The sequence below is a fragment of the Dendrobates tinctorius genome, unplaced genomic scaffold, assembly GCF_039654945.1.
Source record: "Dendrobates tinctorius isolate UK_male_01 unplaced genomic scaffold, ASM3965494v1 ptg000097l, whole genome shotgun sequence".
NCBI classification, from domain to species: domain Eukaryota; kingdom Metazoa; phylum Chordata; class Amphibia; order Anura; family Dendrobatidae; genus Dendrobates; species Dendrobates tinctorius.
In genome coordinates this window covers 21,807,975-21,833,256 of record NW_027361765.1, presented here as the reverse complement: position 1 = coordinate 21,833,256, position 25,282 = coordinate 21,807,975, and the positions used below count along the sequence as shown (strand labels likewise).

Below are 25,282 nucleotides of genomic sequence, written 5' to 3'. Positions count from 1 at the left end.
TTTGTGGTTTAATTTCATGAATATACAAAGTTACCTGCATATTGTATGGCAAGTGTGAACAGACAGTTTGAGCTGCCTGTTGCTAATGTTGTACCCTTCCTCTCAAAGAGGATCCAATGGGCCAGTAATTGAACCCCCATAAATCAGACATTTATAGCAAATCATATTGATAATCTAAACATGTTCTTTATGAGAGAACACCTTTAGAATGGCAGATGGCTAATTACTTCTTTCTTCATGCCACACACATGCAAAGAAGTCATGAACAGGTTGAGGTCCAAGATATGGAAAACAATGAAAACCAAGCACAAAAAACAAATATCCTGTAGTAGTCTGTGGTACTGCCGGAGTGTGACTCAGATCAGTGGCGGAGGCGTGGTAAAGCAACCTGCTCTGTATGATTCACCAGGTCAGAACTAGGCTGCGCACTCACAGCAGTCAGTGGAACGGTGCGGGATGAATTCTCAGTGACAGGGGTGAGTGGGCGCAGAGTTACACGTTGCTCACAGTCAGTGTGCTCATAGGCTGGGAATCTGCAGTGCAGGCCTGGACTACTGCGTCACTCCACGGAGAGTGAATCAACCTTCTGCTGCGCACTCTGTCTTCCCATCATGTCTCCTGCTTTCCCACGCACCATCCCTTTTATCCCTGATCCGCCCCCTACAGTCGAGTGCAAAGGTCTGTCCGGGTCAGAAAGCTTTCCCTCCCGGCAACAATGGTGACAGCCCTGATAGTTCCGGAACCGTCACCAGAGATGTACCAACGGCCTGGTCCATCTTCCTACACTCCCTCTCTCCTTTTGCTCGCCATTCCATGGGCGAGTGTTCTTGTAACACTCGTTGGCAGTCTCCGGAATTACCACTTGCCAGGTGATACCTAGTTCACGTTGTTGTTGGACCTTTCAATACAGCAGTCCATTTCTTATTTAGTGTCTTTGCCGCTGTCAAAGAATCCGCAGAGTCTCTGGAGATAGGGCATTTCTCTCTCCTTGACTGGGAAGTTGCTTAGACGTCACCCACTGTCTCAGTTGGGCAAGTTCCCTGTCTTCCTGCTGTAACCGAACCCACTCATCATGGGATTGTCCCAAGACACCCTCTCAGGCCAACTCTTGCACCTGCTCCTGTGTAGCTACCACTGTCCTGGCAGAATCTCTGAACTTGGGAATCTCCTCATCTTCCAATTCCTCATCTGTGTTTCGCCCAGGTTTCCCATGTTTCACTCTGGATGGGGTATCAGCATGAGTATTCTCAGCCCCTTTTTTGTAGGTGATTTTATATCGAAACTTTGCCATTCTAGCCACCCATTGTTGCTTCAGAGCTCCTAGTTTTGCATTTTACAGATGAACCAAAGGGTTGTTATTGGTGTGCACCAGCATTTCAGACCCGGATAGGTATTTCACGAACTTCTCCATCATAGCCCACTCTGACGCCAGCAGCTCTAGCATGAAGGAACTGTAATTGTTGGGATTCCGTTCGGAATCATGAAGGGACCGACTCGCATAAGCGATCACCTTCTCTCTCCCATACTGCATCTGCAACAACACAGCCCCAAGTCCATGCAAGCTTCCGTTGGTGTGGAGAATGAGCGGTTGAGCGAAGTCCGCATAAGCCAACACAGGTGCTTCTGTCATCGCCTTCTTCAGATCTTGAAATACATTTTCCTGATGTTCTTCCCATCGAATAATCCAGTTCTTGGCACCTGTGTGTGCTCCCTTTGAAAGTTCTAGCAGCGGGTTCATTCTGCGGGTAAAATTCTTCATGAAACGCCAATGCTCGGACGTCTTTCACTGTCATCGGGGTAGGTCAATCCTGTGCTGCAACAATTTTCTCTCGAGATGGTTAAACCCCTTCAATGAAACGACGTGACACAGGTACTCGATTTGAGTGCAAAACAGATGACATTTCTGAGGCTTCACTTTTAGACCGTGTCTTTGAAGGTGTCTCAACACCTGTTCCAGTCTTTGTAGATGGTCTTCAAATGAAGTGGCATAAACTATGCTGTCATCTAAATAGATGAGAGTGGCTTCAAAGTTTAAATCACCTAAACACCTCTCCATCAACCATTGAAATGCTCCAGAAGCATTGGCCAAACCGAACAGCATCTGGTTAAATTCATACAGTCCCATAGGAAGTATAAAGGCTGTCTTTTCCCGGTCCTGCTCCGACATCAGTACTTGCCAGTAGCCGCTGGCTAGGTCCAACAACGAAAAGAATTTGGCATTTCCTAGTGCAGACAAGGATTCTTCAATCCTTGGTAACGAATATGAATCTGGCACGGTGCAGGCATTAAGTTTACGATAGTCTACACAAAAATGAAGTCTGCCATCCTTTTTTCACACTAGCACATAGGGGCGACCCACGGACTTTGACTCTCCATAATGACCCCCTTCTGCAGCATCTGGGTTAGCATACCTTTCACCTCTTGATATAGTTGTGGGGGAATTTGTCGATACTACTCTCTTATGGGTGCAGCATTCCCAGTCATATCTCGTGTGTGATTGCTGTAGTGTAGCCGAAATCATCCTCATGACGTGTGAACAAGTCCTGATATCGCCTGCTGTGCACTCTGTCTTCCCGCCATGTCTCCTGCTTTCCCGCGCACCGTCCCTTTTATCCCTGATCCACTCCCTACAGTCGAGTGCAAAGGTCTGTCCGAGTCAGAAAGCTTTGCCCCGGCAACAATGGTAACAGCCCTGATAGTTCCGGAACCGATGCCAGAGAGGTATAAAAGGAAAAAGATAGCCAGTTCACCTGTCGGCATGTGTTGTGGGATGCACAGACCACGTGCAGTCATCAGAGTTCTGAAAAAGAACAAGGTTTTTGTTCGAAACGCGTAGCCTATTTGTTACTCATGTAAATTTTACTGTTTCTGGACTATGTTTTATACAATAAATTGGACTTTTTGTGAAGCTGGACCTTTTTTCCACTTTGGCCAGAGAGGTATCACAGACCCAGCCCATCTTCATACAGCCATTTCAGTAGTCTGTCTTCTCCTTCCTGCTGGCATCCCAGCACCTCTACTGATTGACAGGCCTGGAAGGACATCATGAGTGTAACACCGTAACAATGACACTGGGATTACTAATTACAGGAGCCACCAGGGATCTCACATGCAAGAGATTTGCAAGGCTCTGGTCTTGTGTGGCCTGCTGTACCAAGGTCATGTGAATCTTTTTGCTCAACTCTACATGGCACAGATTCAAATGAATATATTTGAGCCAAGTTCTACAATGCAGAAGCTGCTTTTCTATTTTTGGCATCTGTCCTGGGGAATAAAATGGGTCCCAATCACTAAATGACAAATATTGATAATCTATCCTTATGTTAGTAGGGTCTAAAACTGCCAACTGACTAAAGGGCTCTACGAGGTACAACTCTGTACATTTTACAAGTGGCCTATCCAAAGGCCATGAATATTAACCCCTTCACTAGGGCATATAAGCAAAATTTATCTTTTTATTTTTAAATGCAAATGAAGGAATACCGACAGTGTCCTTTATTCCATATTAGTTATATGACAGCTTCTAATGCAGCAAATATTCATTTTTTATGACTGCAGTCTGGCAATGCATCTTTACTATTTGCACACAGTAAAATGTGCCATATGTTTTACAGCCCATTATGTGAAAATAAACCTGCCTAATAAATTGACTATATTTTTCCTTTAAGTCTCCCCTTAGTAACATATCTAGATTACAGATCTATAGGTAATTTGAAAATCTAATAAGAAGCCTGGCGTTCAGATTTACTCTTTGATGAAACACTGCAGTATCTCCTAGAGCTTAGGACCACATCCAGACTAACAAATGATTAGTAAGAGCGCATCACAGATATCTTCAGTCCAGGCCAGTGTTCAAACTTTCATTTAATTTTCCCCTTCCCAAAAGTAATGGACTCATTCCAAATCAAGATAATTACTCTATTCAATTAGCCTTCCAAGACTTGGTTTTTGTATCCAGAGATAATGCCCTTCAGGGGTGGCGTAGCCCTGACCTTTTCATTTGAAACTTCCCAGATAATGTTCTAACTAGTATATGTCATATTTTCTTGATAACATCTGCCCAGTTCTCTCCTGCTTGACTTCTTTGTCAAACATAATTTAATTGTAACATTATCTGTGACTGCATCTTGCTATAAAGGTTTTTGCTATTGTGATATTGTGACAATTTTAAATATATATATTTTTTGTATGCAATGTATCATTAGTCATAAAAAAATAAAAAAATGTATGTATATTTGATGTAGTGGTAATTCACAGCACATAATATAGTTAGAGTTGATCGAATTTGTTCAGGTTCCCTCTTATTCGGCAAGCTATAGCGTTTACCGAATAAGCTGCAAGAGGGAACCTGGCTTCATGGATCGCGGCAGCTGTTCAGCTGTTCGGCTCCGCAGCTGCAAGTGTCGCAGCTGTGTGACAGTCACAGCACATGCATGGAGAGCCTGTGTGTTGGACAATCCATACATGTCTTATGACATATATACACGCTGTAGATATACACAATAATACTATATACTCTATGTACATGCATGCATATATATAATATATATATATACACAATCACCGTAGATATACACAAACATACTATATACTGTATATGTACACACATATTATATACACATACAGAGACACACCCACTGTATACTGCAAAGGTGCACACACAGATACACATATATGTATACTTACCAGGTCCTGCTGGTTCACTTGTGCAGATCCCATGACAGTGGTTTAGGAGCAGCCATGATGAGGAGAGGACACAGACACAGACAGGGCATCATCCTGCCCCAGTGTCTGACCTCTGTTGTGCTGTGAGATGGACCCTCTCCCTCACTCTCAACTTATAACCCGACACTGTCGGGTGGAGATGAGGGAGAGGGAGAGAGATGCACCGGAACTACAGAGGATGCATAGCATTATTCACTGTAAGTAATGCTGTACACCCTCAGTGAACTTCATAAAGGGCTGCAGATGCAGGGGGCCCCTTTTGTGTATTTGGGCCCTAGGCATCTGCCTTGTCTAGCTGCTCCAAATGCCGACCCTGCTTGTATGCTACTCAGCTGATGATCCTATCTCATGAAGAGGCGAATGCCAAGAGCATCTGACTCCAGCACATCTCCTACTCAAGACAATAGGAGCGTCTGTCTGACTTCAGCGCATCTCCTTATCAAGGCATCAAGAGTGTCATAGCTGTTTATGTTCTGACCCAAAGTCAGATTGTCGGATCACCAGTAAAACCAAATTAAGAGATTAGGCCTTCCAAAATAACGAGCGCTCTGATAAAAGAATGCACGCTTGTTGTGAGTAAAACAATTCTGTTTATTCTTCTGTGAATACTTCTTATACCATTTACAAACAATACAACTCATGTAGCCCCCCGTTAACCAGGTGATGATGACTTTATTTATCATGTACCATAACAGTTTTTACACAACCTCAAAACATTGCATATGAGATAAGGAGATAAGAAAGTATGAAATCCTTGACTATGAGAATATAAGCATAGCTAATACTAAATAAAATGTAGAAAAGAGAGGAAAAACATTAACCCTTCTGTGTCAGGAGCGTCTGACTCCAGCACATCTCCTCCTCATGACCGGTATCAACAACGCCGGTCTTGATGAATCGGGCTGAATATCTTTAGATGCATTAGGTAGTATCCACAGTTCTAAAGTACAGAGACTATGTGCCATCTTCCGAGCTCGTATGCAGTATCGTTGCAGGTATTTTATTCAGGGTTGTAAAGCAACAGTATCCCCCTATAACCTTATAACACAAAAGCTGACATTATTCAATGCACCTTATTTTGTTATAAATGTCTCTTTTATTTTGTGCGGTCAGTAGTGTGAAACAGATCAATTATATTCTCTCACTAAATAAACACTTTTTGCCACTGTACATGAAAAATACGTTAATCCGACTAAATTGTATTTCTCAGCAACACCCATCATTGAAAATGACAACAGAGACAGGAAATCTGTAGGTAATACAAAGTAAATGACATGTGATTATAGGTAAAGAATGATGCTATTCAATCACACATTTAACAAGTCTTAGATGTGAAGAGACAGCTATACTTGTAATATATTGATTTATAATCACTGGCTGCCACTTTCTCACTCTTTATGTTTTATTTTTCAGTGCAGATGAAAGATTTGATGCTTCATTTCATACTAATGTTCTAGTGAACTCCTCTGGACACTGCGAGTATTTACCACCAGGTAAGATGACCATTTTTGTATTTTGCCTTGATTATACCAATTTTATGTCCTGATCTTCTTGGTATTTGTTTAGGGTTGCATTTTAGCATTTTTTTCACATCATTGGATAGTCCTTGCCTTAACCTCCATTTAAGAGATATAATCTGCAAGTGTTTTTCAATCCCAAAGATTTTTCAAAACTTATCTTTAGAGTCTGTAGTTACTTTTATGTCTTATCATTGCTGTTCTAACATACTGTTTGATAATGATTGAAATATTTACAGTAATATATCTTATGACTTGGTTTTGGATTGAATTTTAAAGGAAATTCAGCATAAAAAATACCTATTTCTTAATGGGTTTTTGTATTCAAAGAGTCATCTGAAGTCAAAGTGAATTTCATCATAAATCCCTATCTATTTAGTGCCATAATTAAAACAAATTATTAATATGTTTGCATTATAAACTCCATAAATTATCTACCGACTTTTCTACTTTTTTTTCCTACTTCCTTTTGTTTGAAAATCCCAGTGCATGCTAGGATGCTTAAATAAAGAGTCTTCGGGGGCAGAGGCTTTGGTCACAGCCTCCTCCCCTACCCTCTGCCTGAAATGAAGCCCCTGCAGGTGACATCACTGGTCTCTGCACGCTGGGCATTCTGACACCACTCTGTTGGCGGCTCATCACTGTTCATCTGATTCAGCAATATAGCGCACGCTGTGATTGTGCATATTGCACAGCGCTCAGGGACAAGGCAGGAACAGAATCAGGACTGTGATTCTGAAACAAAGCGTCATATGAAAGGAAGCAGAAAACAAACAGAAAATCTGTTAGTGTATTTAGGGAACGGTAGGGAATTTTTAATGCAAGTACATTAAAAATTAGTTTAGATTTTAAATAAATAGGAATTTACAATTACATTTATTGTGACTTCGGACCACCTATTTATATGTAAAAAGTTACAAAGCTAACAATTTCCACCCTGGCTTCTTGATTCACACTTCTCACTGCTCATTTTTTTTACAGAAGACTTTTCAGTAGCCTCATTATTTTAATAGGCTTTATTACAATGACAGGAGACAGCTCTATATTCAGTTCATACCCAAGGATCCACCATTCTCATTAGATGATTTCACACTTGACCCTGCTCGTTCTTGCTTCAGGATCCTGTGAAGTCACTCCTTTGATGCTCCAATACAAAATAATCAGGTCTAAGCCAGTCTTTAACTGCTAATGTACACTTGGATTTCCTGAAACAATGGGAAGTATGAGTCTAGAATAGCCTCAATGGCCAGTGGGAAAATTGCAAGAGATTTTTTTTTTTAAAAAAGATCGTGATATGAAAAAAAAAAAAATACAAAAATACATTTAGCATAAAAACCTGATTTGAACACCAGGTCATTTTATGATGACACATTTCCTTTTAAATAGAATTTATATCTTAGTTGTGAAAGAAAGGGAAGTGGAGAAATCCTTTAAGCCTGGGGTTCCTGATGTTCTTGTATCCTATCCAACAACAATAAGCGGTATATGAAATATATTATTAAGCACTCTTAAAATTACCAATGCTAGCAATGGTAATATACATTCTAATACAAAGCAAAATCTCCAAAATATGTGGCAAAATCTAAATCTGTAATAAACATATGAAAAGACCAAGTCTAGTTCCTGTAATGTGGTTTTCATCCTGGCACCTAGTTCCTGATTGTGCCTCTGGATTCAATATAAACTTACCACAGTTTGGGAACTGCAGGCTCCAGAACCATTAGATGGAGAGCACTTCTCAATATAACCCCTTTAAAAAACACTTTCCACTTGCTTCAATGAACATAGAATGATGTTTCTTAAAATCTATGACATTACATTGTATTCGATTTAAAGGTATTTGATTAACAGGAAAGCATGGAAGAAATAGATGTCTGTGTGAGACAACATGCGAACAACAATGAAATATTGATTTCTAATAATATTTATGATTTTTTAAAGAATATATTCGCCTACATAAATCCACCATGAAGCTGATTATTCATGACTAGTACCATGCCATGACTGTGCTGGTCTTTTGATTACTTCTCCAACAAATTCACTTTGATTGTTCTGTATTTTCAGTCGGTGTCATTTCTAGTGTTAGGAAATTGTAAGAACTTTTTAGCTAAGGAAGTTGCATTGTGAAGAGAACAAATACAGTGCCTTATTAGAGTATAAGAACATCATCATGGTGGGCCAGAGTTATTAGACAGAGAAGATAACCAATACTAAAGTGCAGCTCATGTTTTGGTGGAACCGACCTACATATGTATTACATGGTCTTTTTTTCAAATTGGGTTGTGGTGGTGGAGGTTTATGGCATTCCACAGCTCACCGTCTGTAATAAAATTTCTGCATTTATGTGATCGCTGAGTTGGCTTCAATTTAAAAATAAGTTTTCATAATGAGATAATGGTTAACATTCTCATTGATCCATCAATTTTATTATACATTAAATCATTTGTGTGGTGGTGCCATCTCTATTTTAATGTGGACATATGAAGACTTATACAATCACTCCACCATTAAGTACCAGCCAAGTACTTAATTTGCATCACTTTCTATTTATCTTCATAGTAAGTATAAACAAGTTCTTTAAAAAATACCAAAACAACTTGTTTTCTAGAAAGACCTAAAAGATCAATGGCAATGTATATAAAAAAGCAACGCAAAAAAAATCCTTAAAAAGTTTTCATTCCTCAAATGTACGAAAATACAAACCAAATGTAAAAATGAATTAAAAGTAAAAAATCTAATAAAACATTTAAATATAATACCAATCAATATTTCCTAAAATCTAGAATCAGCAGAAGCCACATCACCTAGTTTCTAGTGACATAGGTTATGGGTTGAGTTGAGCATCTTTATAAACTAGAGTAGTATATTTGAACATATACTACACACAGAGGTGAGTTCAGGATACTGTCACATTCACCTTTAGTCCATCTCTACCATACACTTGTTTTGTTTGCATTATGACAGCACTATAATCCTAATCTAATATTCCAGTTCTAAAAGCCTAATATACCCATCCATACTTCTAATATTCCATTATTTACTTACCATATTGTTTACCTTAGCTTGTAGAATTCTGCATTGTAAAATGCAGTTGCATTCAAAACGCATTTTACAACACTGTTCAGACCGTAGAGTTTGATGTTTGCAATTCTGAAAACTACATCTTTTATATATACATAGAAAAGTCATCCTCTGTCTAGGAGACAGGGATCATGCTATCATGATTTTGTGTAATTAGAGAAGGAAGACCTGTGAAGACTCAGACTTCATGGTTGCATTTCAGAAAGGCAGATTTTAGAGATTTTAAGGGACTCAGTAAGTGGCTAGCAGGGATCCCATGTTAGGGCTAGCAGAATGCACCAAATAATAAAAGATGGTATCAAGGTGCGTTCTCAGCCCGGGGTCCACCGTGCAGAGATGTTACCTGCTGCTCGGTAATGACGGACGCTATATGGCAATATAACTGGACACAGACAGGTTAGCGTCACCCGGTGTGTACAGAGGCGGATTCTGTTACTGCACAGAACTGTGTTATATAAATGCTGGAGCCTGTTAACACTCACAGAGCTCAGCAAACTAAAGATATAGCGCTCAAGTGTGCACAGTACTGCTCTTGCGGACGCCACTAACCACCCTGACTCGGTCTAGGAAAGCGCAACACTTGTGCACGGCACTGCACTGGCAGTTGCTGCTACTTGACGTGGTATGATAGTGCTTTGTACCGAATGGCACAAACTGGCGCTAAGTATGTGCTGATAACTGGGAGAACGGTGGCGCATAAGCAATGCCACTAGTAGGTGCTGACTCTAACTCCAATTTCCTATACACAAGCACAACCAGAGGGAGGGAATCATAATGAGTCAGTCACAAACACATGCATCCGTCAGCACACACAAAGGTACAAAATACTGTTTATACTAGTGCATGGCCGAGCGGCCATGCAAACCTTTTAAAGCAGCATCCTTCTGGGACCTTCCCCGTGGGCCAATTGGGGAAGCAACAGGAACTGAGCATGAGACCCCTGACCTCCAATGAGAGGTTGACCCATGGGCATGCTCAGTAGCCCAAAAGAAGGACTTAGTCCCAGGAGCTGCTCGCTGATGCCTAGTGCAGATTGCTATAACTGACCCTGGGATGGCAGCAGCAACCAAACCGACAGCACTAGCTGGGGCAAGACGCCGGGATTGACATCTTTGCTGAGCAGCCTCCTCTGCGGTCAGGACTGAATGGGAGACCACTGAAGGCAACGCTCGGGATTCCTCCGGTGCAGAGGCAGGAACCTGACGCCTAACATCCCATGACTGGATGTCCTTAAGGGAAAAATGTCCAGCAAGGATGGGAAATTTAGAAAAATTAGATTCTCAAAGCACAGTAGGTAATACTCCCTAAAAGAGGGAAGGATAGTAAGTATTTAAGAAAACCAAGATGGATGAATACAGAACTTAAACACATGCTATAAAGGAAGAAAGAAATGACTATCAAATGGAAAGAGGGAGGCATATCTAAAGAAGAATAAAATGCTGTCTGCAGAACCTGCAGGGCATTCACCAAATTAACTAAAGCTGATATTGAATTAAGGTTTGCAAGAGACATCAAAACCAATAAAAAGGGATTTGGGGGGTATGTAAAAAGTAAAAGTCAAAGTAAAAAATGCTATAGGATTTTTACAGGATGAAAATGGTGAATTGGTAAGAAATGATGTTGAGAAGACCGAACTTTTAAATTTCTATTTTGCATCTGTTTTCTCTCAAAAAGTGCATGTAACATCAACTGATCTACACTGTACTATAGAAGAATTCACACTGTCTATAAGCAGAGATATAGTGAGGGAATACTTAGCTAAGAAATGAATTCAAGTCTACAGGTCCAGATTAATTATATCCTAGGGTACCGAAGGAGATAGCAGAGGAAATTATTAAACCACTCTCCATAATATTTGAAAATTCTTGGAGAACAGGAGAAGTCCCAGAAGACTGGAGAAAAGCTAATGTTTTCCCTATCTTCAAAAAGGGAAAGAAGGTGGACTCAGGGAACTACAGTACTGTGAGCCTGAATTCTGTACAAGTAAAGATCTTTAAAAAAATATTAAACAACATGTATGCAAGTACAAGGATGATAATGAAGTGATTAACCAAAGCTAACATGGGTTTGTAACTAACAAGTCATGTCAGGCTAAATTAAATTCTTTCTATGACAGAATCACTGACTGGGTGGATCAGGGAAATACAGTAGATCTAGTATATACTTTTGCTTCAGCAAAGCATTTGACAAAGTACCTCATACCATCCTTATTGAAAAAAATGACCAAGCATGGAATGGACAAGGCAACTGTTAGGTGGATTCATAACTGGCTTAGTGACCGGACCCAAAAAGTGGTCATAAATGGCTACAAATCCAGTTGGAAGAATGTCACAAGTGGGGTATGACAGGGCGCTCTCCTGGGTTCTATGTTGTTCAACATATTTAGCAGAGATTTAGGTGAAGGAATTGAGGGTAAACTGATTAAATTTCATGATGACACAAAGCTAGAAGGGATAGCCAATACTAGAGACGAGTGAGAGAGAGAGAGAGATGTTTCAAAAAAGATCTAAACAAACTGGAACTTTGGACAGCAACAACAAAAACATTTTTTTTTTTAACAGAGAGAAATGCAAACGCCTACATCTGGGCAAGAAAAATGAAATGCAGAATGAGAGGAATAGGGCTAAGGAACAGCACATGTAAAAAAGATTTTGGTATATTAATAGATCACAAACTGAACATGAGTCAAAAGTGTGATGCAGCAGCAAAAAAATCTGGGTTGCATTAACACAAGCTTGCAGTCTAGATCCCATGAAGTACGTATTAGAGATGAGCGAACCTTTCAATGTTCGATTTGCTAAACATCCCAATATTAGCCAAACATACCCAAACCCCATTAGATTCAATAGGAGGCCAAACCAAATGTATAGGCAGCACCTTAAGGGGAGACCAAAAGCTTTCCAAACAGATAAAATCAGGTGCAAACACCATGAAAAGTGGCACCACCGTAAAAATTTGCTTATGACAGGACAGCAGTCAGCCAAGGGCCATGCATGTGGTATCAGGGTCTGGGCCAATATTTACAGATTTGAATTGAAGTTTCAATGAAGACCTGGTGGTTAAGGGAGCTGTGCAAGCCTTCTTTGTTGGGGGCCCTGATATCTGATGCAACAGCTTCTTTTTTTCCCAGCCACACTCAGATGGCACAAACAGACATTTCATAGAGTTCTATTGGTAAAAATATGTATGGATAGTAACACAAGTATTTGAGTGAAAGTAAATCAGTTCTGCCTGTCTGGAACTGCTAGTTCTACAGGCAACAAACATGATAGAAACCCAACTTGGAGTCTCCACATTCCAAAAAATTATTGTCACACACCACTAAAGTGGAATCAATTTCCACAGAGTAGAAACAGTATAATAGGCCTCTGACACACATTACCCTACAGACAATCAGGTTGAGGACATGAGCCATGCAAGACACATGTGTGAGGTTTCTCTTCAGTAGGGCTGCCACCAGGTTTGCACCGTTATTGCACACGGCCTTCCCTGGCTCCAGGCTCAATGGAGATATTCTGAATACCTGTGGACAACTCTTGAACTGTGTGACTATGATCTTCAAAGGCACATTAATTTAAATACTGCCTCATTGCAGTGAATCATGGTTGCGCAGTACGGAGGTGAGGGAGATTCTATCTGCACTTCTGGAATGTGTGTTTCATTAAAGGAGATACAGAGGTTTGTCCCACAATTCTTGGGGATTCCAAGACATGTGGAGCAGCCTTTTGACCCCCTGCCCCCACAGCCACTAGTGTCACCCAGTGCCCAGTCAGCAAGATGTAAGGCCCTTGCTTATGCTTGCTCATCCAGGTGTCAGTGGTGAAATGCACCATGGCAGATATAGATTTTTTCAGGGAATGAGTGATGTTATTTGCGTATTTGCGACATGCTGGTGTAGCGCAGGCACAGCTTTCTTAGACAAGCAATTGTGACTGGGCAACTGGTACTAGGGGGACTGCGACGGCCATCAACTTTCAGAAATCATCTGTATCCACCAGGTGAAAGACAGCCTTTCCGTGGCCAACAGATTGGAGATGGAGGAGTTCAGGCTCTTAGCAAATAGGGATTCCTTGTTGATCCCATATATTAGACCTAACGATTTTTAAGAGGAAATGTGGCCTTCTGATTTCTCACTGCAACTCAGCTTTATCACAAACTTTTTAGAATAGCAAATAGGGACTTCTGACTAAACCCCTATATTAGGCCTAATGATTTTTAAGAGGAAATGCGGCCTTCTGATTCCTCACTGGAACACATTTTTATCCCAAACGGTTTGGATTAGCAAATTGGGACTCCTGGATGAACTCCTATATTAAGCCTAATGATTTGTAAGGCCTCTTTCACACATCAGGTTTTCGCCGTCAGGCGCGATCCGGCGCTTTTGACAGAAACCGGATCCGGCGAAATGCAATGCCGGATCCGGTTTCCCCCCCATTGACTTGCATTTGCGCCGGATCGCGCCGGATGGCCATGCGTTTCATCCGATTTTCGCCGGATCCGGCAATGTGACGCGATCCGGCGTCTGGAAAAAACGGAGACTGTAACGTTTTTTGTCTCCGGCGTAAAAGCCGGACACGCCGGATCCGGCGTGTCCGGCTTTTTCAAACAATGAAAGCCTATGAGCGCCGCAATGCGCCGGATCCGTTTTTTTTGGTCTGAGCATGCTCAGTAGCTCTGCCCACAAGACATATATAAAAGCTAGACAGTGGGACCCACAGCCACACCCAACATGCCACCCAAGAAAGCAACCAAGCGCAGCAGGAGAAGGCAGGAGACCACTGCAGCACCATCAGCACCACCACCACCCCAAATGGAGCAGCAAATGGAACATGCTGAGGAGGGGAGGCCAGCAGCAGATGAGAGACGGTAATTATCAAATCCCCCATTCCTCCAAACTAGGGCTATTGAATATCAAGATATTAATTGGCCCTTTGTTTCTCTTTATTCAACAGCTGCCCAATAGATGCAGCAGCAGCAGCAGCAATGGCAGCAGGTGGAACACCACCCACAGGCATGGAGTGTGGCCACCAGGAAGACAGCACATCATCTTCTGGGAGCCCTCCCTCGCATCGTCAGCGTTTGACGGTAAGTTTTTATTTCCAAAATCCATCATCTCTGTAGTATATGTCTATTCATTGCCTTTTATTTCAAAACAGGATTCACAAGATGAAGAGGAGCTCCCAGAAGAAGAAGGAAGGGGTGGACAGACACTTGGAGTGGGCTCACAATTGGTAAGTTTTTTGCATCAAACGCAGAAACACAACATCACACTACACACAACACATAGAAAACAATGTTCTGCAGACCACAGACAGCAAACAAATGCCTACATCCAAAGACATAACATTTTTTGTTTTCTTCTCTAGTCTTCCCAATCTGGTGCTCGGCCAAGAGGTCCTCGCAGTGCCTCCCAGGGTCGTCGGCGACAGCAACGCGGCGGTCACCAGCGTGTAAGTATAAATATTTTTGCTTTGTTTTTTTGCACTTTTTATTTCATTTCTTTTGTGGAGGCTAATTATGTTATTTTTGTCTTTTTCTTTAACAGCCTTCACAGCGTGCTCCCGACTCTGACGGTGAGGATGGAGGACTCGATGTGGACCACCTCATCGATCTCGTCAGAGAAAGGGAGCCGCTCTGGAATATGGCTGACCGCCGCCATGCTGACCTTATCGTTACCCGACGACTCTGGGAGGAAATCTGTTCGCTCCTTGTGGGCCGCTGGGAGGACCTCGATGTTCGGGCCCAGATTAAAGAGCATAAGTATATACAGTACCGGTTGCTTGATGTAAACCAGTGTTTCCCGAACTCCAGTCCTCGTGGTCCCCACGGATCATGTGTTCAGGATTTCTATTTACTATGGAAATCCTGAAAACATGACCCCTGGGGACCATGAGGACTGGAGTTTGGGAAACACTGATGTTGTATACTAACCACTTTGTCCTTTCTCGTTTCAGGGAACAGAATTGTGAATCGGTGGCGGTCTGTGAGGGATCGTTTCAAGAAGGAGTTCAATAAAGAGATGCGGGCCCCGAGTGGATCTGGAGGACGCAGGAGCAAGTACAAGTACGCAGAAGCCCTGTCGTTCCTCCGGGAAACAATGGTCACTAGAAGGTAAATATTACACACCACATGTGAAAAAAAATGTTAGATGTAAATTTTTTTTTTCAGCCAGGGCCATACCATGTCAGTATTTTAATTGTTTTTTTTTCTCTTTATTCCACAGCACGGTGATCAGCACTCGGGAGCCTGCACGATTGGACCCTTCTGAGGCGATCCCTGAGGAGACCGGCACCGAGGGACACTTCGACCGCCCCGGTACATCTGCACCTTCCCAGCCTTCCCACACATTCGACCCATCTGTCCCATCCACCAGCACAGGAGCATCGTGGCCGCCTACATTACATGAAGCTGCTGGTGAGGAGATCGCTTTCCCTTTACCCCACCCTTCTGCCCCTGCCACCTCTAGTACACCTGCGGGTACTGGGCGGCAGCGGCAGAGGGGTCAGGAAAAGACTTATGCGCCAGAGTTCTTGCATCTGAATGCATCTTTCCAGAACTGTCTAAAAGTCTTGTCAGAGCAAATCTCCGCAGGCTATCAGCAGATCAACTCCAGCATTCTGGAGGTGAAGACACTTCTGCAAACCATGCATTCAGAAGCAAGATCTTCGCCAAACCACACCTTTTTCAGGTCTGTTGTGGAGCGCATGGAAACGCTCTCTCCTGCCCAGCAGATGCATGTAATGCATTCATGCCACGCTGCTCTCCAGCAAGTTACCTCCCAACCTCCTCCTCCCACCACAGTAGTTCCTCCACCTGCACCCCCTCCAGCCACTTTCCATCCTCCCCCTCCTATTACATCTACACCCCCTCCAGCCACTTTCCATCCTCCCCCTCCTATTACATCTACACCCCCTCCAGCCACTTTCCATCCTCCCCCTCCTATTACATACCATCCACCTCCCCAGCACCATCCACCTCCCCAGCACCATCCACCTCCCCAGCACCATCAACCTCCACAGCACCAGCAACCTCCCTAGTACCAGCAACCTCCCCAGTACCAGCAACCTCCCCAGTACCAGCAACCTCCCCAGTACCTGCAAACTCCCCAGTACCAGCAACCTCCCCAGTACCAGACATCTCCCCACTTCCAGCAACCTGCCCCGTACCAGACATCTCCCCACTTCCAGCAACCTGCCCCGTACCAGACATCTCCCCACTTCCAGCAACCTGCCCCGTACCAAACTCCTTCCCCATACAACTTGCCATCAACATCATCTGCTCCTACAGTCCCTGCCCAACCCTCCACTCCACCACCCACCACCTCTTCTGCTTCCCACATGTCCACCCATTCTGTAGTTTTTTCCACACCTTCACCTCTAACTGTTCCTTCCCCACCACGATCCCAGTCCTCTCTCCACACTCCCAGTGTCGAAGTGTCCCGCAGCCCCTCCAGCAGTATTTCCACCACACACTACACTGATTTATAATGTGTGTATTTAAATAAAAATGACCAGTTTTATGGTTTCAAAGCTTTATTAAACAAGTTTATTAAAATTTTAAAAAAGTTTACTAAAAAAAACATTTTTCAATAAAAGTTAAATTATTTTACACTGGTTGTCTGTCATTTCTTTCTGCGGCGAAAAAGGTTAAATACAGGGTATTTAAAAGGTGAAATGGTATTCAAAACTAGGTATATAACTCTGGGTAAATTTTAGCTTTTTGCCACAGTTGTGTTCCTGGTTGTGTTTGAAGCAAAGTATTTCACCTAAAAAGTTGTGTTTATTGTTGGTGATTTCCTAACAATGTACACAACTTTTGTTAAAAGGTGAAATACTTTGCATAAAACACAACCAGGTACACATCTGTGGCCGAAAGCTAAAAATAGTAAGACCATGACAAGATAGCCAACTTTGGTTGGCAAAGGTATATACTGTTGGTCCAGAAGGTACACAAGTTTGGTTAGGGCACAAATCTTTCACACTCTGTCATCCTGCCAGTGTACTCTGCCTTGAGGTGACATAAAGTATATTGCAAAATTGTCCCTCATTACTTAAACCGTCACAGAACTTCTAGTGGTAATGTCATGGTAATCTTGCAAGGTGGTTTCTTCAGAGGTGTCCTCAATGGAAATGGGTTCCTTGCAGATAACAAAATTGTGGAGTACCACGCACGCTTTGATCACCTCGTCCACAGTTTCTGTCTTGAGGTTGATCGCAGTCAATAGGACCCGCCATTTGGCTGTCAGAATACCAAAGGTACATTCAACCATTCTTCTTGCTCTTGTGAGGCGGTAATTAAAAATGCGTTTTGGTCTTGTCAATCCTCTGCTAGAGTACGGTTTCAAAAGGTGTTCTGACAGCTGGAAGGCTTCATCCCCTACACAGACAAATGGCATAGGTGGACCAGATGTTTGCGGCAGCGGTCTAGGTGGTGGGAACTGGAAGGTGTTTCCATACAGTTTACGCCCCATGGCAGACAGTTTGAAAACTTGAGAGTCATTGGAGCGGCCATAGGCCCCAATATCAACCGCAATAAATTTGTATTCCGCGTCAGCGATGGCCATGAGGACAATTGAAAAATATTTCTTGTAATTGAAATATTCCGATCCCGATCCAGCTGGCTTTACAATGCGGATATGTTTCCCGTCCACAGCGCCCAAGCAGTTTGGAAACTGACATATCTGTTGAAACTTGTCAGCAATTTCAATCCACCTCTCTGTTGTGGGCTCTGGTAAAAACTCTTCAGCTAAGGAGTCCCACAGTGCACGGCATGTGTACTTCACTATTCCAGATATGGTGGAAATCCCGAGTCTGTACTGGAAATGCAGTGACGAAAGGGATTCTCCAGTTGCAAGAAATCTGTGGGGAATTAAAAAACAATAAATTAGTTTTAAATCACAGCATTACATACCAAAACTGAGCTATAACACTTGGAGATACAAACTACCACCAACAAGATTGCAGTGAAAGTGTGCTCTGATGCGAGCATATCCAATAAATGTGGCTTACCTTAAAGTCACCATCAGACGCTCTGCGGGTGAAACAGAGAAGCGGCAATAGGTGTCCGCTTTTCTTATGAGGTGTGCAATGCGCTCCACCAAGTAATCAAAATTCTCCATTTTCATCCTAACATATCCAAAAAATTTATCCGGGTTTCGTCGAAGGTCCATGCAGAGTGTAGAATAGACCCCACGCGTCATTCTCTTGGCTGTGATGGGGTGGATCCACAAACGTCGTCTACGATGCCTGATGCGCTGCTGTCTCGCTCTCTCCTTCTCCAGAACAATCACCCTCAAGCGATTCGCCTCCGCTATAAAATCCGCCAAATTCTTCAAAATATTTCCAATGACAACATCCATCTTTGCCAGTAACTTGCTCTTCTCTCCAACCTGCACTTTCTCCTCTACAACCTGTCAAAGAAGGGCTGTAGGAACATGCTATATATAGTTTTCCAGTAGCCAATCCCGTTCGGAAGGCCACAAGGGTCAATTTTAAAAACCGGATCCGGCGTAATCCGTCGAAAAACGGATAGAAAAACGGATGAACCGGATGAGACGGATCCGGTTTTGTCTGTCAAGAAAAAGACGGATCCGGCAGAAAACCGGATCCGTCACATCCGGTTTTACGAAACATTTGCCGGATCCGGCGTTCCGGCACGACGCCGGATCGCGCCTGACGCCGAAAACCTGATGTGTGAAAGTAGCCTAAGAGGAAATATGGACTTTTGATTCCTCACTGCAACACAGTTTTATCACAAACTTTTTAGATTAGTAAATAGGGACCCCTGGCTGAACCCCTATATTAGGTCTAAAGATTTTTAAGAGGAAATGTGGCCTTTTGATTCCTCAATGCACCACAATTTTATTACAAACTATATGGATTAGCAAATACTGCCTCCTGCTGAACCCCTATATTAGGCCTAACAATTTTTAAGAGGATACTGTATGTGGACTTCTGATTTCTCACTTCAACAAAGTTTTATCCCAAACGATTTGGATTAGCAAAGAGGGCCTCTTGGCTGAACCGCTATATTAGGCCTAACGATTTTTAAGAGGAAATGTGGCCTTCTAATTTCTCACTGCAACACAGTTTTATCCCAAACGATTTGGATTTGCAAATAGGGCCTCTTGGCTGAACCCCTATATTAGGCCTAACGATTTTTAAGAGGAAACCTGGCCTTTTGTTTTCTCATTGCAAATAAAATTACCAAATGGGAACTCCTGAGACTTGCAACACAGTTTTAGCACAACCTATTTAGAGGCTGTAAAATCGATTTTTTTTTTTAAAAAAAGGACAGGATCCTATCTAGCTAACTGATAAGTTCACTTTCAGCAGCAGCATTAGCAGGAGCGGTTTCTCTGAACTGTGTCACTGAGAAAATGGCAACAGCAAGACAAGATGTCTGCTTTTTATATGGACAGGGACATGTGACCTCGACAAATCAGAAGACCTTGTGTCCTGATGTTGTGGATGGTTTCTGTGCTCTGATTGGCTGCCGGAACACACATTAAGTTATTAAAGAAAAAAAAAATTACACTCTGCAGCTCTTCTGATCTAAACACACATGCACCCATTATAAAACACATCCCCCCGATTATTATATAGCACCACTATCCTAGTGCAAACAAAAGCATTAGTGGAAACGCGATCATTTACTGAACTGTGACCGAATTTTGCTGACCTTGAGGAAAAATGCTTGGGAAACCGAACATGAATCCAAATGTTCTATATTCTTAAATCATTAACATTTGCACTTAATAATGAACCCCTTTACCTTGCAGTGAACTAAAAAGTACACACAAATGAATTGGATTGCTCCAAGTTAGGTAGTTATTACCTTAAGGTGTAATCTGAGCGAATGTCTGGACTCCAGAGGACCAGTAAAGAGCGCTGTGTGTCTTGATGTGAAGTCAGATTGAATGATGTTTGCCAGATAAATGTGGGTTAATACCACGGCTCTTCAAGAGTGCTGTCCCGGCCGGTGATAGACACTCCACGCTCACCTCTTCCAGTGGCGCGCCGGTGTGCAGTGTGCACGATGTGAAGCTGTGAAGTGAGATGAGCCAACAGGACCTTCGTGATGTCACCGGTCACGTGATAGATTACAGGGAGCACAATGGACCAATTCCTCTCCGACTAGTTTCAGAAAAAACACGGTTTCCTTCATCAGGGATGGTCCAATGGAGGAATTGGTCACCTTAAATATCTTCTGGTACAACCCTTAATTGAATCCAAATAATTCAACCTCACAGTTTAACTCCTTAGGTGCAAGACTGTCCATATTAAAAATCCACTGACTCTCCATGCGGGACATTTGCTTAATTTAGTCTCCTTTTCTCCAACTTTTGTGCACAACTTGGAGACCTGTGATTGATGTTCCCATAGGGGCTCCCCAATGATATTTGCAATAGTGTTTAGACAAGGGATGTCCTAGGAATTTTTTATTTATATTCCTAAGGTGCTCATTCACCCTTACTCGTAATGGATGCTTTGTGTGTCCTATATATAGTTTATCACAGGGGCATCTTAATGAATAGATAACCCCTGCTATGTTACACGTAATAAAATCCCGGATTTTAAATATTTCATTTCCGTTGCATATGATAAACTGTTTTTCTGTTTTTAATGTTTTACAAATCCTGCAACTACGGCATGGGTAATAGCCGGGTCTCTGACCAAAGGGACCAGATTGGGGTACTTTTTTTAGATCTTAATATTTTTAAAGACAATGGAACTATCCACGCTAAAACATATCATAAACCGACTCTAATAACTATATTTTGCTGAACAGTTGTCATTTACCCACTTGGCTCATCAATGTCCCAAAGAGTCAATTTATACGAGCACATAGAAATTGTTCACGAAAACAAGATTTTTTAGATGAAACAAATACACTAATGGATAAATTTAAGGGGAAAGGATATAGAGAGGATTTCCTTCTGGATGAAAGAGAAAAAATAAATAATATTCCAAGGGATAACTTACTCCAAGATAAACATAACCATGATTCACAATATGATATGAATGATGATTTCCCAATCATAACCCAGTACACTGCAAATACTTATATTCTGAGAAAAATTGTAAAAAAATACTGGGGGATTTTATGCGAAGATAAGACCATAGGGGATCTATTACCAGTGGAGCCAAAATTCATTTATACTGTAGAAAGGCAAGGAATTTGGGGAATCTAGTGGCACCAACAGTACCTATAGTCAATCCAAGAAAAGTACCTCAATCTGGTCCCTTTGGTCAGAGACCCGGCTATTACCCATGCCGCGGTTGCAGGATTTATAAAACATTAAAAACACAAAAACAGTTTATCATATCTAACGGAAATGAAATATTTAAAATCTAGGATTTCATTATGTGTAACACAGCAGGGGTTATCTATTCATTAAGATGCCCCTGTGATAAACTATATACACTGTGTTCCAAATTATTATGCAAAAAATATTTCCTCGTATTTTCTCTAAATTACCCATATGAATTGCAGTCATTGTTATTTTCCAGTCATCTAATATTCTAGTATAATTGCAATGTATTTGAACAAACTGCCTATGAAAACAGTTTATTTTTAAAAATAAGAAACACTCAAAATGCATGTTCCAAATTATTATGCACAGCAGAGTTTTCAACCTTTTTATTTTTATTTTGAACAAAAAATTGGTCAATTGTGAAATTATAAGCATTATCAGCTTATTACAAAATGAAATCAAACAGTTTTCAAGTCAAAACTTTATTCTAGGTGATGTTACATTTGCACATAGGACCCCTTGTTCGAAAGAAGCTTCTGAACTCTCTCGTCCATTGAATTTGTCAGTTTTTGGATGGTTTGTGCTTCAGTTGTTTTGCATGTGGACAGAATACCCTCCCAGAGCTGTTGCTTAGATGTGAACTGCCTCCCGCCATCATAGACCCTCCTTTTGATGATGTTCCAGAGGTTCTCAATGGGGTTGAGGTCAGGGGAAGATGGTGGCCACACCATAAGTTTGTCCTCTTTTATGCCCATAGCAGCCAGAGATGCAGATGTGTTATTTGCAGCATGAGATTGTGCATTATCATGCATGAAAATGATCTTGCTGCGGAAAGCACGGTTCTTCCTCTTGAACCATGGCAGGAAGTGCTGTTTTAGAAACTCCACATAGATTATGGAGTTCATCTTTACCCCTTCAGGGATCATAAAGGGGCCAACAATCTCTCTCCCCATGATTCCAGCCCAAAACATTACTCCACCTCCTCCTTGTTGGCGCCTTAGCCGTGTTTTCATGGGGTGTCCATCAACCAGCCATCCTCCACTCCATCCATCTGGACCATCGAGCATTGCACGGCACTCATCGGAGAACAAAGCAGTTTGGAAGTCAGTCTTCATGTATCGTTTGGCCCACTGGAGCCGTTTCTGCTTGTGTGCAGTGGATAGAGGTGGTCGACAGGATGGCTTACGCACAGCTGCAAACCTCTGAAGGACCCTACATCTTGTTGTTCGTGGGATGTTGGAGGCACCAGCAGCTTCAAAATCTTGTCTGCTGCTATGACAAGGCTGCTCTTTTAACCTGATGCAATTGCGTGTTGGAAATAGTCCTCAATTTTTCCTTATCAGCACGCACATGTGTGTGCTGGGAATCAGCTACATACTTCTTGGTTGTGCGATGATCACGATGAAGTGTCTTGGCAATGTTGATTGTAGTCATGCCATGACCTAAATACTCCACAATTTGTTGCTTCTCAGCAGCCGACACATCCTTTTTCTTTCCCATTTTGGAAAAAAATGTAGGCTGCTTAATAATGTGGAACAGCCTTCTTAAATAGTCTTGCCTTTATTTGGACTCACCTGCCAAACTAATTTGCACAGGTATCTGCAATTGCTTTCAGTGATATAAAGAGCCCTGACTCACATCACCATCAATGCGTTTAAATGACAAACAAAAATATTCTAACCTTATCACTCCGAAACTCTTTTTGCATAATAATTTGAAACACAGTTTATATAGGACGCACAAAGAATCCATTATGAGTAAAGGTGAATGAGCACCTTAGGAATATACTGTATTTTTCGCTTTATAAGACGCACCTGATTATAAGACGCACCCCCAAATTTGGTGAAGAAAAAGAGAAAAAATTTTTTTTTATGTTAAATGGAGGTGTGTCTTATAATGCCAGTGTCAGTCTTTCAAATTATATACCATATATGTCCCTCATCCTGGTATCTATATAACCCCCTTCGTGGCACATTGCCCCCTTGTGCTGGCACATAGCACCCCCATCCTATCTTGGATATGGCCCCCCCTGTCACTATATGCCCCCCTGCTGGTACTCACATGCCCCCCTCTCTCTCTATGCCTCCCTGCTGGTACGCACATGGCCCCCGTCCCTATATTCCCCCTGCTGGTATTCACACAGCCCCCCATCACTATGTTCCCCCCTGCTGGCGCACATTATCCCCCCATGCTGGCACACATTGTCCCCCCGGTCCTATAATCCCCCCTGCTGGCACACATTGTCCCCCCCTCCATATATTCCCCCCTGCTGGCACACATTATCCCCCTCCATATATTCCCCCCTGATGGCACACATTGACCCCCCATCCCTATATTCCCCCCTGCTGGCACACATGGCCCCTCGTTCATATATTTCCCCCCTGCTGGCACACATTGTCCCCCCATCCCTATATTTCCTCCTGCTGTCACACATGGCCCCCATCCCTATATTTCCCCCCTGCTGGCAAGCACATGCTAAAATAATAAACAGTTAACTCACCTACTAATGATCACTCCTGCTCCCAGCTCTCCCGTGGCTTACCTGTGTCTGTGCTGAGTCTGCTATCATCCTCCTCCTGCAGGGCACACGCAGCAGCAGCTCATTCAGGCAGCTCTTTGTAGGACCTTCCATGATGTGACCAATAGGAGCTGCTCAGCTACGGTCATGTGACTCGCAGTGCACACTGGGAGTCATATGACTGCAGGTCCTATTGGTCACATCATGCAAAGTCCTGAAGCGATGAGCTGCCTGAATGAGCTGCTGCTGCCCCTCGCCCTGCAGGAGGAGAATGACAGCAGACTCAGCACAGGAAAGCCACGGGGAGCTGGGAGCTGGAGCGATCATCAGTAAGTGTCTATAGTGACAGGGGGGAGAATGTAGGCACATGTAATATGTACCGCTCCACTGTCTACCAACTCAGCGCTGTTTCAGCACAGAGGTGATGGACAGCGGGTGCAGTGAATATTGCATGAGCCTAATGAGCGGGAGCACAGGACCTCCTGCTGTCTCTGCAGCCCCCATCCATCCCACCCCAGCCCCCTGACTCCACTCCAGAGCTGCCCCCCACTCTATAGCACCGCAGCACACAGATTCGCTTTATAAGACGCACCCCCCACTTTCCCCCAAAATTTGGGGGAGCAAAAGTGCGTCTTATGAAGCGAGAAATACGGTAAATAAATAATTCCTAGGACATCCTTGTTTAAACACTATTGTGAATATCATAGGGGATCCCCTATGGGAACAACAATCACAGGTCTCCAAGTTGTGCGCAAAAGTTGGAGAAAAGGAGACTAAATTAAGCAAATGTCCCGCATGGAGAGTCAATGGATTTTTAATATGGACAGTCTTGCACCAAAGGGGCTAAACTGTGAGGTTGAATTATTTGGATTTAATTAAGGGTTGTACCAGAAGATATTTAAGGTGACCTCCATTGGACCATCCCTGATGAAGGAAACCATGTTTTTTCCGAAACTAGTCGGAGAAGAATTGGTCCACTGTGCTCCCTGTAATCTATCACGTGACCGGTGACATCACAAAGGTCCTGTTGACTCATCTCATGCCACAGCTTCACATCGTGCACACTACACGCCGGCATGCTGCTGGAAGAGAGGAGCATGGAGTGTCTGTCACCGGCCGGGACAGCACTCTTGAAGAGCCATGGTATTAACCCACATTTATCTGGCAAACATCATTCAATCTGAC

General features: G+C 42.7%; 1 protein-coding gene across 2 annotated transcripts in view; it reads left to right on the top strand.

Moving 5' to 3' along the window:
• Positions 1–25,282, top strand: part of CHRNA7 (cholinergic receptor nicotinic alpha 7 subunit) — a 547,224-nt gene that overhangs the window by 463,251 nt on the left and 58,691 nt on the right. Inside the window, exon 5 of one of the 2 annotated variants that reach the window (XM_073586951.1) lies at positions 6,139–6,218. In XM_073586951.1, the coding sequence (XP_073443052.1) occupies positions 6,139–6,218 (80 nt within the window). The remainder of the gene's footprint in view (positions 1–6,138; positions 6,219–25,282) is intronic. The other variant, XM_073586952.1, reaches the window with a different exon arrangement.